The 18,335-nt window shown below is 38.1% G+C and overlaps 1 protein-coding gene across 1 annotated transcript; it reads left to right on the forward strand.

Annotated features, from left to right (window-relative positions):
• Positions 1-11,408: 11,408 nt before the first annotated feature.
• Positions 11,409-14,349, forward strand: LOC137948606 (protein YABBY 4-like). The gene is made up of 7 exons (XM_068794702.1): positions 11,409-11,890; positions 12,095-12,250; positions 12,486-12,600; positions 13,408-13,456; positions 13,617-13,692; positions 13,839-13,913; positions 14,029-14,349. Exons 1-7 carry the CDS (start codon positions 11,798-11,800, stop codon positions 14,095-14,097), a joined length of 633 nt encoding a protein of 210 aa, XP_068650803.1. The 5' UTR covers positions 11,409-11,797; the 3' UTR covers positions 14,098-14,349.
• Positions 14,350-18,335: the final 3,986 nt, after the last annotated feature.

Below are 18,335 nucleotides of genomic sequence, written 5' to 3' on the forward strand. Positions count from 1 at the left end.
CAAATTTTCATATAAGATTTTCTTGCTTTTTGAACAGTTCAAAAAAGATAAGTTTAACACAGTTCTTGATCTTTTTGCCATCAAAATACACAAAGTATTGGGATTGATGTAGGCTCAACTGAAATAGATTGACAGTATCAAACATTTGTTCACTAAATGTGCGCAGGAAGAAACAAGCTTCCAGGAGCAAGACAATTATAAAAGTTACCCTAAAAGTTTGCTTTATAGGCGATGGCCTTCTCAATGTACGCACATTGAATGTGCAACCACTGAAATCAGATTCTCTCATATCAGCAGCTGTAAAGTTTGCTCGTCTACAAGTAATTTTGTCACAGTAAGCAGAGTTTAACTAGTAATAGACACTTAATTTTTTTTCTTTCAAAATCATTTAGTCACCTGATTTAATTTACAAGTCAGATTGGAGTCCGCCTGACTCACCCGTTCCAACCGCCAAATCGAGTCACCCGAGAGCAGGCTAAGCCGACTAGGTTCACACAATTTTTTTTTTTTTTTTTGGGACGAGCGGGTATTCAAACCTGCACGCCTGATTTTATTCTAGTGCCACTGACCATTAGGCCGTCTCATCTTGCATTATCGTTGGATTACATCTGATGTGTATTTAAATCACAAGAAAATCAGTATATTTGTTTTTTATACAATTTTTATTTTATTTAATATGAATTAAATAATTGTGGATGCATATATAGTTGTATATTGTACATATTTTTTTTAAAAATTAATTGTGAAAATTTTATTTAGGTTTTATGCATACTTGATTTTCTATGCATATTTGAGGTTAATCTAAATATAAGGAATTAATAATTCGCATAAATTTTAGTCAATTATTTGGATGTCATATTTTTGGTATACATTTGAATATTTGAGTAATTGCAACAACATTCTTAATTATGAAAATATTTAGTGACATTAAGTTTAGTCACATAAAGTTAATGATATAAAAAAATATGATTAATCATGAATATATAATAATTTAAACCCACATGGCAAATGTTATATTTAAGTGATTAATCAGGATGGGAAAAAAATATTTTAAAAAAAATCTAGTTGCACATAGGCCTAGAATATTCCTTTACAAACAAGTTTTTGTGTCCTATCATAAAGTGACATAAATCACATGTGTTATAATTTGAACCTATAAGAAAAATTATAATGACATGCTGATTTATTTGTTTGAATTTATTTACATGGGTAAATATTCAAAATTTGGCTTCATTACATGTTTAGTAAGCTTGTTGTTTATTTTGTAGTTCTTCAAACTTTGTCTGTCCCAAAATTTGATTCCTCTATTATTCCTCAGAATGGACAAAATTATATTGAGTAGAAGGCAAAAATTCTCCTGTTATTGTAGTGCATGGACCTTGACTTGGCACTTTGAGTGGATGAACCTCCAAGACCCTTGAAATCCAGTACCCAAATTCTTTGGAAAATATAATATTTTTCCTAGAAAATTTAATATTCACCGGGAAATGGAATTTTTGAGAAAATCTTTGGCTCATGGGACACATTTTTCCAATTGAATTTTTAAATTTGATGGATAAAAATTACTTTTCCCAACTAATTTAAAAATCCATTGGGAAAAGAGTAACATGTTTTTATGTTAAAACATTTAACCTAAAATAAACTACACACTTTCTGAATGAACTTCTATATTCATTGGGACCCAACTAATTTTAAATTTGCTAGGAAAAATGAAAATTTCCCTCCAAATTTAAAATAAATTTATGTCATAGTTTTCTTTGTTTGCAAACATAAGATATTATTAGTATAATTAAATTTAATGATGTATTAGACATATTAAATTAATTTACTTATATTTATGGAATAATATTTTTGGTTAAAATTTTAATTTTTTGGATTTTTACTAAAAAAATTAGAAAAAAATATGAATAAATAAGATACATATAAATTAATTTTATATAAAACAATTACTAAAAAAATTACCAACAATGAATTCTAAAGTAAACATAATTAATTGTTGATATAAATAATGAAATTTGTTATCAAGTTAAAAACAATATAACTATCGTAGTTTGAAAATGCATTTATTGAAATCGAAATGAAATAACATGTATAATTAGATTTATAACATTAAATCAGCTCTGGAGTTGAGTCAAGGTCTATCCTAAAATGACTAGTCAAGTTAGGAAGCCTATTTTCCAACTAATAAATCAAGATCTTTGACTCATTAATCTATGTTGGACTATTCATTAACACACCCCCTCACGTGTAGGCCTTCTTTTGTGGTTCTACACGTAGATAGTTTGGGTGGAGGTCTACGTATATGTACATGCACTGATTCCACGTGGAGTTGGGTCAAACCCAAAAATGATTAGTCAAGTTAGGAAACCGCTTTCTCAAGTAATAAATCCAAGATTTTTGTACTCACTAATCCATGTGGGACTACTCTTAACACTAGCAAACCAAACTGAGTTAGTTAGGTTTTTGCCCTTCCCTAATTTTCCCTCTCTTGCAACCCTTAAAAAGTAACAAGTCCAGCTGAACCCAGTTCAACTGATTGATCTAGATTTATGAGATTGACTAAGACATAATAATAGATTTCATAAAAAATAAAAATAAAAACCAATAGTAGGAGAATAGAAAAGTGAGAACATGGATATTCTAAAATACCTTCCTTAATTAGGAATGTGGAATAACCCATTATACGTTAAGTTTACCTAAGGGAATGTTATGGTCCTGGGCAGTAGTGGCTAGGTACTTAACATTTGGTATCAGAGCTAGCTCCCTCGTCGCGTGTTCGAATCCCGGAGGGGGCGACCTTGACGGAGTAGGCCACCGCACGTGCGGAGGGGGCGACCTTGACGGAGTCGGCCACCGCACGTGCGGAGGGGGCAACCTTGGCGGAGTGGGCCGCCGTGGATGTCGGCCCGCGAAGGAGGGGTGTGATGTTTTGGTCCTGGGTTAAGTACTTATGTCTTCCGCTCCTAACAGGCCGGTCTTTTGGGTAGTATTGGCTAGGTGCTTAATAGGGAATGACCGCCTACAATATTGGAGAGTGGTTGGAATGTAACAACCCAATAATGTGAATTAATTTAGTATACCCCTATAACTCAAATAGTTTTCACACTAAGAAATTACAGTGTTCTAGTTGCCTCGTCAGAAAATTTTCAAATTCACTAGTAAAAGTTCTACCACCATAAATGCACAAACAAATTACATCAACAAATTGTTTATTGGGAGAACTTCTCACAAGAAATTTGGTCTTTTGCAGGCAAAACAATTCGCTGGCAGAAGTCAATTTTCTTGTAGTTGTATATTTTTATAATCAATTTTATTTTAATAAATTAATTGTTTTTGTTTATTTTTATATTCATCACAATTAATAAAATCTTTGAAAAATACCCTATACCAAAGAAATTTTAAAATTGTTGGAAAAAAAAACTAATTTTTTAATAGAGTTTAGACATTATGGTAGCAAATTTAGAAATTCGTTGAAAGAAGTCGTAAAATTTATTGGATGAATTGGGTATTCACTGGTAGAGGTCGAATCCAACACTAGAGAAATTCCCAATTTTCCGGTAGAGTTTGAATTATATGCTAGTGAAATGGGACGAATTGGGTATTCACCGGTAGAGGTCGAATCCTACACTAGAGAAATTTCCAATTTACCGGTAGAGTTTGAATTATATGCTAGTGAAATGGGAGCTTCACTGGCATAGTTTGAATTCTATGATAACAAAAATGGAAATTCGTTGGCATAGTTTGAATTCTTTGCTAACGAAATAAGAAATTCGTTGCATAGTTGGAATACTCGACCAACACTTTTTCAAATTCACTTTTTGGGACTACGTTAGCAAATTTCAAATTTTGCTAGGACAAAGTCTACCAATGGAAAACAGGATAGAAAACTGTCATAATGATGTTTTTACTTCCATCACCAAAAAATTTCATTGGCAGAAGTGTATTTCCTTGTATGGGAAGTTGGTTTAGGCCCATCCTAAAATGACTAAAAAAAGTTAAAAGGCTTTTCCCAAGTAATTAGTACAAGATATTTTTAATATTTGAATCTATGTTGGACAATTCTAATACATTGGCATGTACAGTTTGAAAGCATATGAAATGCATATATGATACAAAAAGCAATGTGATAAATTGATTGGTCTGTTGCTTAGTCAAAATTGGACGATTTCTTTCTGATTAACAACCAAAGGATCATTCAAGTTGAAACCAATATGGAGTTTTCTCCCATATGTAACAACTCTCATTGTTAAAGTCAAACAATTACCCTAGAATGCAAGACAAAATCTTAGAAATCAGTTCGAATGTTCAACACAAAAGTCTAATCGACTCTCATTTCATGAGTGAGTTGAATTATAAATGGGATGCTAATCCATTTCTAGTAACTATCCAATCGGGTGGTACTTCCTCCGTGAAAATCACAACAAGCCCTGTGAATAATTCAAACCTTTGGCAGCTAGCGGTATGTCACATTGCGGAGAACAGACTCACGTGCTGGTCCCCCTTGAGTGACGTTGGCGTTGCACGAACTGCATGGAAGAGACACCCATGCCATGAACTCCAACGAGAAAGAAAACAAAAGTCATGAAAAAGATTTTGTAGCGGTGAAAAGGCTAGTAACTGGCCACATCTGGAAGTCAAGTACAGCGTCAGCCCCACCCTCGCTAGCTCGTTTCCTTCAAGGAAAAGTGTCCCTGTGCTTCGTTGTCTCTCTTCGAAGCCACTCTGGTCTCTGATGGCTACGTTTCTCATTCTCATGTGGATCCCGGTATCAGCTCTGTGAGGAGATGCCAAACACTATTTTTTATACACTGGCGCATTTAATACCAGACCTTCTCGGTATCTGCCCACCATTTCATCTCTTCCTGTGGGAGAGTGATTGCTCTGTAGCTCTACCGAATAACACCAAGAATACCCTTCGCAGGCTTTTCCAGAGGCGTCTTCTAAAGACATGCATGCATGATACAGCACTCGGAATGGTACTCTGGCCGATCTCTTAGTCCTGGAGGATTCAAGAAGACAAAGGATAACTAGTCATCCCTTTTTTCTTTACTTTTTTTTTTTTTTTTTTCTCCCCGAGATATCAAGAGACAAAATTCGAGGACTCTCCAAGTGTTTGATGCAAGGTTTTATTGAACTGAGCCTATGTGTTCCACCACCATTTACAGCCTCTCCACTGATCAACAGCGCATGCGTGGAGTGATGATAGGCTGTGTGGTTGACTTTGCGGTCTCTCCTCCCGGAGTTGAGGATGTTGGCATGGAATCAGAGGAGGAAATCTTATCTTCCGAGAAAAATCAAAGGATGAAATCCTCTGATTTATTTGTCGAGAGATTGTAGGAGGAAATTCTGCAATTGATGTTGTATAAATTTTGTAAAAGAGAAATTGAAATACAAAAGAGGAAGATTTTTTTCCAGAGAAAAATTATTATGGTATCAAAGCTGGTGAGCTCTTTCTGTGATGACGCTAGTGGGCTCCGGTCCCGTGATGGAGGGAGGACTGTTCTCCTCGGTTGCGGACCCATCTCGCGAATCAGAAACTCCTGCTGTGGGGAGTCATCCTCTTCGAAAGCGGCAAAAAACAAATCGACTATCACAACGACCTCCAACTCTGGCCAAACCTTCGACGTGCATACGGTGTTCTGGAGACGACGAAAACCTTACCGTCTCGTGCAGCTAAAGGGAGACCTCACGTAGAAGCACTCCCGTTTGGCATTGTTCAGAGATCGTCTTCCGGGACGACAATGACTTCTAATTAAATTTGCTTCCTAACTTAGGCGGATTTAATTAGAAGGAGCGACTGGGATCGAACCGGATCGGACGAACCATACTAGAAGATCAATAAACCAAGCGGCTTAGATCAGAGCAGACCAGACTCGGATCATACACGACTCGGACTAGACTCGACTCGAACCGTATTGCGACTTGTCCCAGGTTGTTGAGATGTGTATCTCAGGCAAAGACAAAATAGGGTATTTCAACGGCGATCCTCCTTAGATAGTTGTGGAACCAGGTAATGCTTTCCTTGGATCTTTTGGGGAGGCTGATTGCAGCCATGGATACTTGATTCTGGACCAATGGACCATATGGAATTTGATGCAAATGATTTTTATCAGACCTCTCCTCCCCAACGAACTAGCATTGACAATGCTAATGGAATTATTTATTCGATAACAGGAGCAGGAACGGTGATGTTGTCACTATCCCTACCATTATCCAATACATTACTTGTGCCTACTCTTTCTCACAAGTTATTATCCGTAAGTCAAGTTACCAAAGACTTGAATTGTGTTGTGCTTATGTATCCTGCATTTGTCTTATTCAGGATATTCTCACCAAGGAGATCATTTGACGTGATACTAAGAGAGGGGGGCTCTTTTACATGGAAGATTTCAGTATGGGCCAAGCATATCACATGCACCACCCAAGTGATCTCAAAGTGGAACAAATTTGGCTGTGTCATCGTTGGTTAGGTCATCATTCGTTTGGTTATGTGAAACATGTGTTTCCTGATTTATTTTTGGATTTGTCAATTCTGGACTTTAATTGTGAAATTTACATTCTAGCTAAAAGTCATCGAGTCCATTATCTTTTAAGTTTGAATAAGAGTGAGGTCCCTTTTTGCTTTGATTCACTCTGATGTGTGAGGTCCTTCCCCTAAATATACTCTATCTGGTTTTTGTTGGTTCGTGTTATTTGTTGATGATTGCACTCGAATGAGTTGGGTTTATTTGTTGAAACATAAGGATGAGGTATTCCATAAATTTTATTTTTTCATAATATTAACTGCATACCCTCCAAAGTGCTTGAGTTCAAAACTCCACTATTAGTCCTGTCATCTTATGTTTCATTACCTACTGTGTTGATTCTTCTACCTCAAATTTTTGGTTATGTTGTGTTTGTTAATCTCCAAAAAAAAAAACCAGCTCATGAAACTTGATCCTTGTGTTATTCAGTGTCATTTTTTGGGATATGCAGTACAAAAAAAAGGGTATCAATGCTACGATCCAACTACTCGGCACACATATGTTACTATAGATGTCATGTTCCTTAAATCTGATCCTTTCTACTCTCCTGTCACATCCAATTCTTCTCTTCAAAGGGAGACATGAGAAGAAGAGTTGAATTGGTTGACATTTGAGTGGTTCAAGGACACTAATACAGTGACATCTCCTGAAGCTGAAGTAGCATAATCTAATCCAGAGCTGACATCTCTAAAAGTTGAAGCCATAGTACCCTTCCTCTCCTCAGTATCCAATGGCCCATCTCTTGAGAATATCAATGAGGTAAGTACTCGTGCCATACCTCAAAATTCTAATGATGCGGATATTCTTGTCAGTGGCTATGAATTACCTGTCAGGCATAATCGGGGCAAACCACCGAACAGACATTCTCCTGAAGTGAAAGAACAAAGATGGAGATATCTGATTGCCAATTATGTATCTACAAAAAAAATGTCTGAACCCCTTAAGAAGTTTGTAAGTGAACTCTCCTCAAACCATATTCCCACAAGTGTTGATGAAGCTCTAAAAGACCCTAGGTGGGTTCATGCTATGAACGAAGAAATGGAGGCATTAATGAAAAATGAGACATTGAGTCTCGTTTCGTTACTTGAAGGTAAAAAAACAGTGAGGTGTAAATGGGTATTCTCCATTTAAGTACAAATCCAATGGATCAATTGAATGGTACAAAGCAAGGCTAGAAGCAAAATGATAAATGCAGACACATGGTGTCGACTATCAAGAGACATTCTCACCAGTGGCCAAATTAAGTATTATTAGGGTGTTAATATGTCTTGCACCTAATCTTGATTGACCATTACACTGGCTTGACATTAAAAAATATTTTTCTCCATGGAGATCTTAAAGAAGAAATCTATATGGATGGTCCTCTAGGATATATGGCAAATTCGAAAGCAATTGTGGTGTGCAAACTACAAAAAACATTGTACTGCTTGAATCAATCTCCTAGAGCATGGTTTGGGCGATTGATTTTGGCAATGAGAAAATATGATTTTCAGCAAAGTAAATCAGATCATAAGCGATTCTTAAAGCATCAATGGGGCAAGGTAACATCTTTGATAGTTTATGTAGACGATATGATCATTACACGAGATGATCCAGAAGAAATAGCAAAACTTCAAGAGCAACTGGCAACATAATTTGATATGAAAAATCTAGGAGAACTCAAATATTTTTCTGGGAATTGAAGTTGCTAAATCTAAGCAAGGCATATTTCTTTCCCAACGAAAATATTTCCTAGATTTATTATTTGAAGTTGGACTACTGGAGTGTAAACCTGTAGATAATCCAAAATTACAAGCTTCGAGAATACCCAAACCAAGTGCTAATAGATAAAGGAAAGTACCAGAGGTTGGTTGTGAAACTTATCGATCTCTCCCATACACGACCTGATATCGCTTATGCAGTAAGTTTATTAAACCAATTCATGCATTGTCCGAGTGAAGATCATATGAATGTTGTGAGTCAAATTCTTCGGTACCTAAAGTTTTCCCCTAGAAAATGACTTATGTTCTCAAAAAACAATCACCTAAGGGTTGAAGGATATATAGATGCTGATTGGGCAAGGAATATTTTCAATAGAAGATCCACCTCAGGCTATTTTACGTTTGTTGGAGGAAACCTAGTTATATGGAGAAGTAAGAAGCAAAATGTAGTAGTCGAGTGCTGAAGTCGAGTTTCGTAGGATGGCTAACAGGTATTTATGAACTTCTCTGGCTTCAGAGATTATTAATCAAAATTGGATTTGCCACAAGCTATGAGATAAACTTATTCTGTTATAACAAGGCGGCTATTGATATTTCGCATAATCCGGTTCAACATGATCAGACTAAACATGTGGAAGTAGATCAAGATTTCATCAAACAAAACCTTGAGGCCAAGATAATTCAATTTCCATTTATTAAATCTGAAGACCAGTTGGCAGACATACTTACAAAAGCGTTATGCAGCAATAACTTCTACAACTCACTTGGCAAATTGAGCATCAGAGATCTATATGCACCAACTTGAGGGGCCTATTGGCATGAGTTGTCTCCCAAGGAATAAAAGGATGAAATCTTTTGATTTATGCTTCGAGAAAAATCAAAGGAGGAAATCTTATCTTTTGAGAAAAATCAACCTATGATTTATCCTTCGAGAGATTGCAGGAGGAAATCCTGCAATCAATGTTGTATAAATTCTTTTGAATGTAAAGTGTAAAAGAGAAAATAAAATACGAAAGAGGAAGATTTTTTCTGGAGAAAAATTATCAGAGGATGTGCGCAAGCTGAACTCTGATCAAGCATGGCGAGGTCGTTGATGCTTTCGGTGATCTTGTGGAAGAGGAGGCAGCGCCACGGGACGCGGTGATGATGTAGTCGGCGAAGAATCTCGTACCGGGTCAGACCAAGTAAGAGGGTGACTGTAGCCGAAGAGAATACATCGGGTGGCCTTCGCTTCGTGACGGAATCTGTGGGTGGACAAGGAGTGGCTCAATATCTCAAACTCGCGGCCGGCACTATGCCCATGCCGGGGCCAATTCTGATGTGCAGATCTAGTAGAGTTGCAACGGCAGTGGACGGAGAGCTGGAGGGGCGCGATGGAGATCAACTTGGCTTTGATACCATTTAAGATTTGATTAAAATCTTTGTAATCATCACAAATTGATGGTGAGAGTTTACATTGAATTTATACAAAAAATTTACAACAGTAATCGAGTTTTTCTGCCTTGTGGCTTACCGGTCTTCTGCCTCTATTCAGGTAATGAAAGTCTGATCTTCGGGGAATATTGTTATGGTGGGATATCCTTCACATCGATCAACAGCGCATGCGTTACTTATTATGGCTTCGCAAATGCTGTATTGGCCGGTTGAGACTTAGGTTCTCACCTTATCGGGTTCCTAGTGGAGTGATGTTAGGCTGTTTGGTTGACTTTGTGGCTCACCTATACTCTCCGATCGATTCAGAGGAGATGAGAATTTAGAAGACAGTATATGTACAAACCCATCTTTTATAGGTCAAAATGTATTCTCCATGCAGTCACATAGTAGAGTAGGTGAGGGACAGAAACTTCCCAAGTTCAGCTGTAGCTAGATTTACCTTGCTGACACGTGAAGCGTGCCAGATAGAGCAAGAAGATGGGAAATCAACAATGAAATATTTGAAGTGACCTGCAAGTAACATAGTAAAAAAATTTGGAGGCAAAGAGTGGAGGAACAAGGGACAGATGATCCAAGAATGATGGGGAAAAGAGGACATGGGAATACTTGTGTGCTTGTGATAGTGTTAGAAACAAATTAAAACCTGGAGAGGGTGACGCCATTTTAATTAGATTATAACACAACTTTAGTGGAAGTTGAGAGGCATTCCGCACTCAGATTATAAAAGACTTAGTGTAGCAGATACATGCTTTAAATTATCTCGAGAAGAGACAGAGTCATATTATCAAGAAAAAAAGAAATAAGAAATAAGAAAAGGAGGATCGGATTCAGAGAAGAGAAGGAAAAAATAGCGCCTGAATCTGCACGTTTGCTGTGGGCTTGCTTGGTCCAATTACATTACACGTTAGGGAAAACAAAGTAACGGAACTCTCTCTCTCTCTCTCTCTCTCATGTGGAGGGGGATGGATTTACGTGAAAATGAGTTGCAGGCATCTTTCCGAGGGGCCCTGGTGCTTCCATTTTCCCTCAGCAGTTGCGTATTGTAATTGCAACAGAGGGGGAGTTCAAACTAAGCAAGAGAGGGAACTCAAACACAAATCCTATAAAAGTGTGGCATATGCGCCTAAAGATAGTTGAATTAGCCTAAACATTTGAATTTTAGGAAAAGTACAAATGCAGTAAAGAGAGAGAAGGCGCGAAGAGGATCTCTGTCGATCTGTTCTTTTCTAGATTTCGAGACTCCAAAGTCATCACTGAGTGAGATCAAGAAAACTGTAGAAAATTGTGTGTGTGTGTGTGTGTGTGCGAGAGAGAGAAAGAGAAGAAGTCCAGAAGAGGTGGTAAGTGAGGGCAGGGAGAAAAGGAGAGGGCGTTTGAGTGGTCAAATCGGTAAAAGAACGAATTGGTTAAATGCCTGAGTTTAATGTATTAAAAGAGTATAGGAGGGAAAGGGGAGGCAGAAGGCAAGATCTGTGACTCTGTGGCTGTGAGCTTGTTGTCCAGTAGGTCATAGAGGTACACAGGATTGGGAAAACGAGAAAGCCCGCCACCCTCATAACTACGAAAACAACAGGTGAATGAGGCAAAGGTAAACGGGGCCATGCAAACGTCTCTTTCGTCGTCTTCTTCTCTCTCTTCTTCTTCCCTCACCTCTGCCGCACCCTATTACAATTCGGAATTACAATGGGAATTGCCTCTCTTCTCTATCTATCCCTCTCATCGGGAATGCCAACCTCACACTTTCTCTCATCTTTTTAATGCTCACACAACCCTGGCGTATGTTAGCCTGCTTGCCTCCCCCGTTTCACCATCCTCCTCATAAATTCCTATACTTCACATACATACGAGAGCAGAGAAGAACAACTGCAACCGCCTCTCTGTGTCAATTATCATAAAGGTTTTTCTTTCCTGAGTTGTCTCTCTATTTCTACTAGCCAGCCCTTCTCTAACCTCTCTCTCTCTCTCTCTCTCTCTCTATTTTTCTGCTCCTTGGCTCGGTGCCTCATCCATCCTCTCTCTGTCTTTCCACTCAAACAATAACAGGAAGGGAAGTGGTTAGACATTCAATCAATCAATCAATCAATCTATCACCCACTCGATTGATCAATCATATCACAGCTCGCAAGTCAGCAAAAAATCATGTCCTCCTCGTCTGCTTTTTCGCTGGACCACCTCCCTCCTTCCGATCAGCTCTGTTACGTCCATTGCAACTTTTGCGATACCGTCCTCGCGGTAGTTTTCTCTCTTCTTGTCTCTTAAACAGGCGCAGATGCTACGCTCTTACCACTTAGCAGTTACCCTACCCACAACCATTCCACTTCTTTCTTGTACTTATTATTCTTCTTTAGGTTTTCTTCTTTATTGGTTTTTCACTCATGACTATCTCCTTCTTTTATTATCTGATAGATTGATCTTTTCCGATTCCATGTATTGCAGGTGAGCGTGCCCTGCAGCAGCTTGTTCAAGACGGTCACCGTGCGATGCGGCCATTGCACAAACCTTCTCTCCGTCAACATGCGTGGCCTACTCCTCCCGACGGCTAACCAGCTGCACTTCGGCCATGCTTTCTTCTCTCCTTCCCACAATCTTCTGGTAAAATTCTATAAAAGAAGGAAAAAAAGAACAAAATGATTTTGCTTCTCTCAATCTGCACAAAAGCAAAAAGACAAAAAATAAATAAAATTGAAGCGTTTATGTGGGTTAAAATATCGGGAACTCTGATATTTGTGCTTCGGGATCCTTACAGATGGTCTCTTTTCAGTTGTGCTTAGCTGCATTTTCTTTTCCCACTTTTTCATGATCCTGTTTATCTGATGGCTTTCTTCAGGAAGAGCTTCCAGCACCACCGCCAAGCGTATTGCTGGATCAATCCAACATGAACGAGTCGGTGGTTTCTATAAGAGGATCCGAACAGCCTCCTCGGACACCAGTTGTGAACAGACGTAAAACTTTCTTCTTTTTCCTTCCTGATAATTGATGCAAAGCATCGGAGACCAACCACCTTCCGGAGTATTTCATGATTTCCACTCGATGCGAAAATTAGCTTCTTTACCAGATTTATTTTTTACATTTTTTTCTTCAACTTTCATCAAAGAAACATCCTATATTACATATGTAGTTCCAGAAAGAAATCATGCACTTGCATTCTTTCTTCGCGCAAATTTTCATCAGGAGTCATTGATGAATCAAAAAGGAAAAATGATTTTCAAATCATATGGTTAAAAAGTTGCTGCCTGAACATACTGGTGGTGACCTGATTTAGCTTTCTGCACTCTGAAATCTTTTTCTGGTCTCAGGGAGGAAAAACCCTTTAATGCCATAATTACAGTGCTACTAACTTCTGCTCGCCCTCTTGCTTGTCTTTTACTTTCCTGTACTACTACGAAAACCAAGTTACTAATGAGATTTAGTAGAATTCATTACTTTTTCTATTTGACGTCCCAAACCAATTTCTTCTATCACAGAAATCAAAGGTAAGTACTCTTGCTGCATATTCTCCTGCAATTGCAAAACCCACAGGTTTTTTGCTGTAATATACGAGGTTTGTGCTAGCTTGTTTTGACCTACAATAAAAATCTATAATATACTACATTCTTTGGACTTATTATGTGAAAGAAAGAGAGCAAGAGAGAGAGAGAGAGAGAGAGAGAGAGAGACGGTGCAATGATGGAGCGATGATATGAATGATAAACAGTGTAGCATGGAAAGCAGTAAGCAATCTTTTTAAATGTGTCTGTGTCACCGTGCAGCTCCGGAGAAGCGACAGAGAGTCCCATCTGCTTACAACCGATTCATCAAGTGAGTAATAATGAAAAGCGCTATAAAAACCAAAGACGAACAAATGCAGAATTCTGTTTTCTTTCTTTTTCTCTTCCTCTTGTTATATGTATTGTTACGGAATAAAGGTGGCGATCTGGCGGAGAATTTGACATCTTCCTGGGCCTCGCTTCTGCTGCAGGGACGAGATCCAACGCATCAAGGCGGGGAACCCCGACATAACCCACAGAGAGGCCTTCAGCGCCGCTGCAAAGAACGTGAGATCCGAGATTTCCTTAATGTTGCCATAACCCTCTTGTTCGCTTTCTAGGGTTTCTAGTCCTGAGCCTTTCTTGTTTATACAGTAGCTAGGGTCTCACTTTTGTTTTCTTCTGTTCCTTGGTTTCTGGTCTGCTTCTCTCAGTGGGCCCACTTCCCACACATCCATTTCGGACTCGTGCCTGACCAGACCGTCAAGAAGACAGGCGTTCGTCAGCAGGTAATTCCACTCTTTAGCTGCAGCTCCAGAAGATTAAACTTTAATGCGTTTACGTTAGAATCTCATGTAGCTTTGTCTGTGTGCTTCTGTTCTGTGCTGTTGGGGTTTTGTGTAGGAAGGAGACGACGTTCTCATCAAGGATGGGTTTTTCTCTACAGCAAACATGGGTGTCACTCCCTACTGAAGAGCCTCACTTCGGCTTTTTAGGGTTTCCTTCTTTTTCTCTTCTTCGTCTTCTTTCTTTTTGCTAGGATTGATTGTTGACAAATTTTCTGGGTTTGTACAACAAGTTCTTTGCCTGTATTGCAGACCTTGCAATCTCTTCCCTTTTCTGTAGGAGGCTTTGTATGGTAATCAGCTTCTCCAAGTAACTCTTCTCTCTTTTATCTTCTGTCCTATCAATGAATATGAAGGACTTAACGATCGTGTTTAGCAAGATGCTGGGGAACAGACTTTCTAAAATCCCTATTTTATGGTTTCTCTAACTGTAACCTTCGTAGATAATATCTACTTAAGAAAACGAAAAGAAAATCTCCCTGATTTGCGATATCATATATACAATAAACAATCCTCGAAGCTCCCAAAAATTTTCAGTTCATGATCTGTAAACTCCACTGAAACTCTTGATCATTAGAGAGTAAGGCTCTTTTATGCTGCTTCATGGCTTTAATTCCATCAAAGTTCTATTTGATATTATAACAAGATTTCTAAGAAATATGGCTTACAAGAATGGACTTTGTGATTTTCATAAAAGGGACAAGAAATTAAGTGCTTTATAATTATAATTATAACTATCATTACGAAGCTCAGTGTTCCTGCCTATGGAATAAAGATAGATGATGTTCCTGCCTATGGAATATGGTTTTGTGTTAATTGTGATTGACAAGAGCTTTAAAACATTGCTTGAATGTGTAGTTCCTTTTTTTTTTTTTCTCCTAATAAACTAAGCTGCACTAGTCACTTATTTTGCCACAAGCAGTACAATACAGTTTCAAGGTTCATTTGAAAGAAGACAAGAAAAAGGGAAAAAGGATCTCTGTAAACCTACTTTTTTCTTGAACTTATGAAGGCCATTAAGAGTGCCTACGATTTCACAAAGTTGTTAGTAGAAAATGCGTGTAGAACTTGCCTTCCTTGTGACCTTAAAAAAGGAAGGAATTGCTTTGAAGCTAGTGCATCCCCAGAGAAGGCTAAATGGATGGCAGTCCGAACACCATAGTCTGCTTCAACAGAACAAGATCTCTAAGATGCACTCCCTTGCCAGCTTGAGGTTCCCGGTATCTATTCTCTATTTCTGAAACAATCGACCGGGGAGGAACTGTATTTTTTTCGAGCTTCAGCAAATATAAATGCAGAGACGAGCTTGCTGGAAAAGTTCAGTACAGATATTGTCTGTTGAGCTGGTTGAGGGGGACCGTATGAGAATTCTACTTGGTGGTCCTCATCTCTCCCCATGATCCATCGGCAGATCAGTCCTTGATAAGGACGATAACAGACAATCATCAAGTGGCCGGCACACTGCTGCAGCACTGATATCATCCATGTCAAGACGATGACTGCACACAATGCTCCAGAAAACTATTACCCATGCTAAGATGCAAGAGACATATCTTAGTTACCATGACTCTGCTGCAAACGTCTCTCTCATCGCCATTGTCCGCCATTAGAATACTGGGAGTCCATGAGCGAGTCCCACAGAGACGAACAGTTAAGGCTGCTTTATCTCCACCCACAATTCAGATATGGAAAGAATCAAGTTCCGGTTTCCTGTGAACATAGAGAAGTCTGATTCCAATGTAGACATATAAGACATTACCTGTGGAAGTTTCTCCATTATTGAGTTTTTCTTTTCTGTAGCTTCAATAGGAATTGCTGACAGAATTATTGTACTTCAGAATAACTCTGTGACTAGCTAAAGTGGAGAAAGATAAAAAGATGAGCTCAATCCACTCAATCCATCAAAACTCTTTCTTCAGGAAACACGTTTTCAGAAATCCAAATGAAGTTCTACTGAAATTAGAGATGCATTGGAAACGTACCCCAAAAAATCGCATGTTTTTTTTCTTAGGTTCAAACAAAGATTTAAAGTATTTAGTTCATATAAGTTCTACCGAGATAGGGTTTCATGTCTAGTATGAGGTTTTGGCTACACCCTGGTTCTATGATTATGATGTGGGGGCCCTGCAATACTGGAATGCCGGAAGATTCTTCTGTATTTTGTTTGAATTACACACGCCTACCGATCCCTGCACAACATACCCACTGTAAAAACCAATGTACAGCAACTATCATCTGCGGTGGCCGAGGACACTGAACTCGCAGATTCAACAGAAACTAAACCTTGTTTCTACCACACAAAAATCTACAGAGAGGTTTATGTAAAATATAAGAAGGCTTAGGCTATCTAAGTTTTCATTGTTCTGCATTGCTAACGTTTTTTTTTTTTTTTTTTTCTTTTTCAGTATTATCTTCTTTGCCTTTTGGGTATTCAAGGTTAATAGGCATCATGGATGCTAAAGTGAGGTAAAGCGGATAGTCAACATTGAAGTTGAAGTTAGACTTCAAATTGAAAACAATGATTTGATTCAACTTCAACTCTTCCTTGGGTGTTAATGTAGACGAGTTCAAGTACACTAGAAAACAGATTCTAGTGTTAGTGTCCCAAAATAAAAAATATGATGTAAACAAGAGAATGGGTAACGTTTTATAATATACTTAAATAAAACATATCTAAACAGATAATTAACCAAGATAAAAATAGTTACTACACTAATAAGTAATTTAATGTAGTATTAAAATATATTAATATACTAAATACTATATTATGTTAATTAATTATTACAGTTTATTTAGAATAATACAATAATTAAGTGTAACTATAAAATAATATATTAATTAATTATTATAATTTATTATAAAATAATATACTAATTAATAAAATACTATAGTATTAAAATAACGTTCATTTAATTTTTCCAAACTTAGGAAAAATTAAATCAACAGTATCGTCTTCCTCACGGCTCCAACAGTGGCAAGGAGACAACGGCAGGCTACCAGGAAACGGCGACGGAGGCGGCACTTCGACGGTACGTCGAGAGGGAGAAGAGAGGGAGGCCGAGAAGCTCTATGACGGAGTGACAACAGGCAACTGCGACGGAGGCTCGACGATGGTGGCTTTACAACGGAGACTGAGAGGGAGAAGAGACAAAGGGAGAAGAAGCCGAAGGGAGTGTGGAGAGGAGAGGAAGAAGCGAGTGGGAGGAAAAAAATTTTGGGGGAGGAAGGCCGAGAGAGAGAAAAAAATTCGACAAGGGAGCGAAGCATCCCGAGCTACGCTTCAAGTGGATGATTCGCATAATTGGGTTGAATCACGATTCCACGATTTTAGCCTGAAGCGATTACCTACGTTTTTTAGATGATGATGGCGCTCATTTACCAGTAATGGCCTAATCGAATGAACTACGTAATGCGCGTGAAGTTCATTTAAATTTCATTGTTGACTAACCTCCTCCCCCCCTAAGGTTTTATGTGTAAAGTTGGTCCAAGGCCTATACGAGAATGACTAGAAAATTTAGGATATCTTGTTTCTAACTAATAAACCCAAGATTTTTCTTCTCTACTATCCATGTGGAACTATTCTTTAACATTTTTCTCATGTATAACCATTTTTATTGCTCTATATATGGACAATTTGGATGAAGATTTATGTATGAGCACCTGTCTAATATTTTATAAAACTATAAAAAATAAATTGAATGCATGAAGAGTAAAAAAATCAATTTTATGTGATTCGGCCAAAAGCATGATCTGCACAGAAAGAGAGAGAGATAGAGATAGATAGATAGATAGATAGATAAATAGATAGATAGATAGATAGATAGATAGATAGATAGATAGAGAGAGAGAGAGAGAGAGAGAGAAAGAGAGAGAGAGAGAGAGAGAGAGAGAGAGAGAGAGAGAGTAGACCTCTAAGTGTTTTAGGTTTTTTTTTTTTTTTTATCCGGTCTCTTTTCTAAATTAATAGTCTTAGTGCTTTGTTTATTTGCCATCAAGTGTTGTCAGATTATGGATGGCTTCTGAGTCAAAATCAAAGTCTTCGTCTTCATCTTAGGAATAACACTGAATAGTCTGAGTACCAGTTCCTGTAGATCCAGTGTTACTGGAGGCGTCTGAGTCTTTTTTTCTCATAGCCTTGTTCTTTTAGATATTCTTGGAAATAGTCTTGCATCATCTTCTTGATTTCTGCTGGGTCTGTATACTGTTTTTCATTAGAGTCTGCTTACTGTTTGTCTTTCTTTTTCTCTTCTGATGTTTTTGGCAAATGTCCAGCCATCAACAGACTTGGTGAGTCTTTACCGGCTGCCGTGTGAGCCGGACTAGCTAGTGAAAACCCATCACTAGTAGGGATCTGGGTACAAATAG

Source organism: Aristolochia californica, unplaced genomic scaffold, assembly GCF_029961685.1.
Source record: "Aristolochia californica isolate CCGP_79_NKW_82.1479 unplaced genomic scaffold, dmAriCali1.0.hap1 SCAF_13, whole genome shotgun sequence".
NCBI classification, from domain to species: domain Eukaryota; kingdom Viridiplantae; phylum Streptophyta; class Magnoliopsida; order Piperales; family Aristolochiaceae; genus Aristolochia; species Aristolochia californica.

What these genes read in the sequence shown, in the direction of transcription:
- LOC137948606 (XM_068794702.1), top strand. Translation starts at nt 11,798, where the DNA reads ATGTCCTCCTCGTCTGCTTTTTCGCTGGACCACCTCCCTCCTTCCGAT. An exon ending in GCTTACAACCGATTCATCAA is followed by an intron (nt 13,457 to 13,616) that starts GTGAGTAATAAT and finishes CTTCTGCTGCAG; the next exon opens with GGACGAGATCCAACGCATCA. An exon ending in TCAGCGCCGCTGCAAAGAAC is followed by an intron (nt 13,693 to 13,838) that starts GTGAGATCCGAG and finishes TGCTTCTCTCAG; the next exon opens with TGGGCCCACTTCCCACACAT.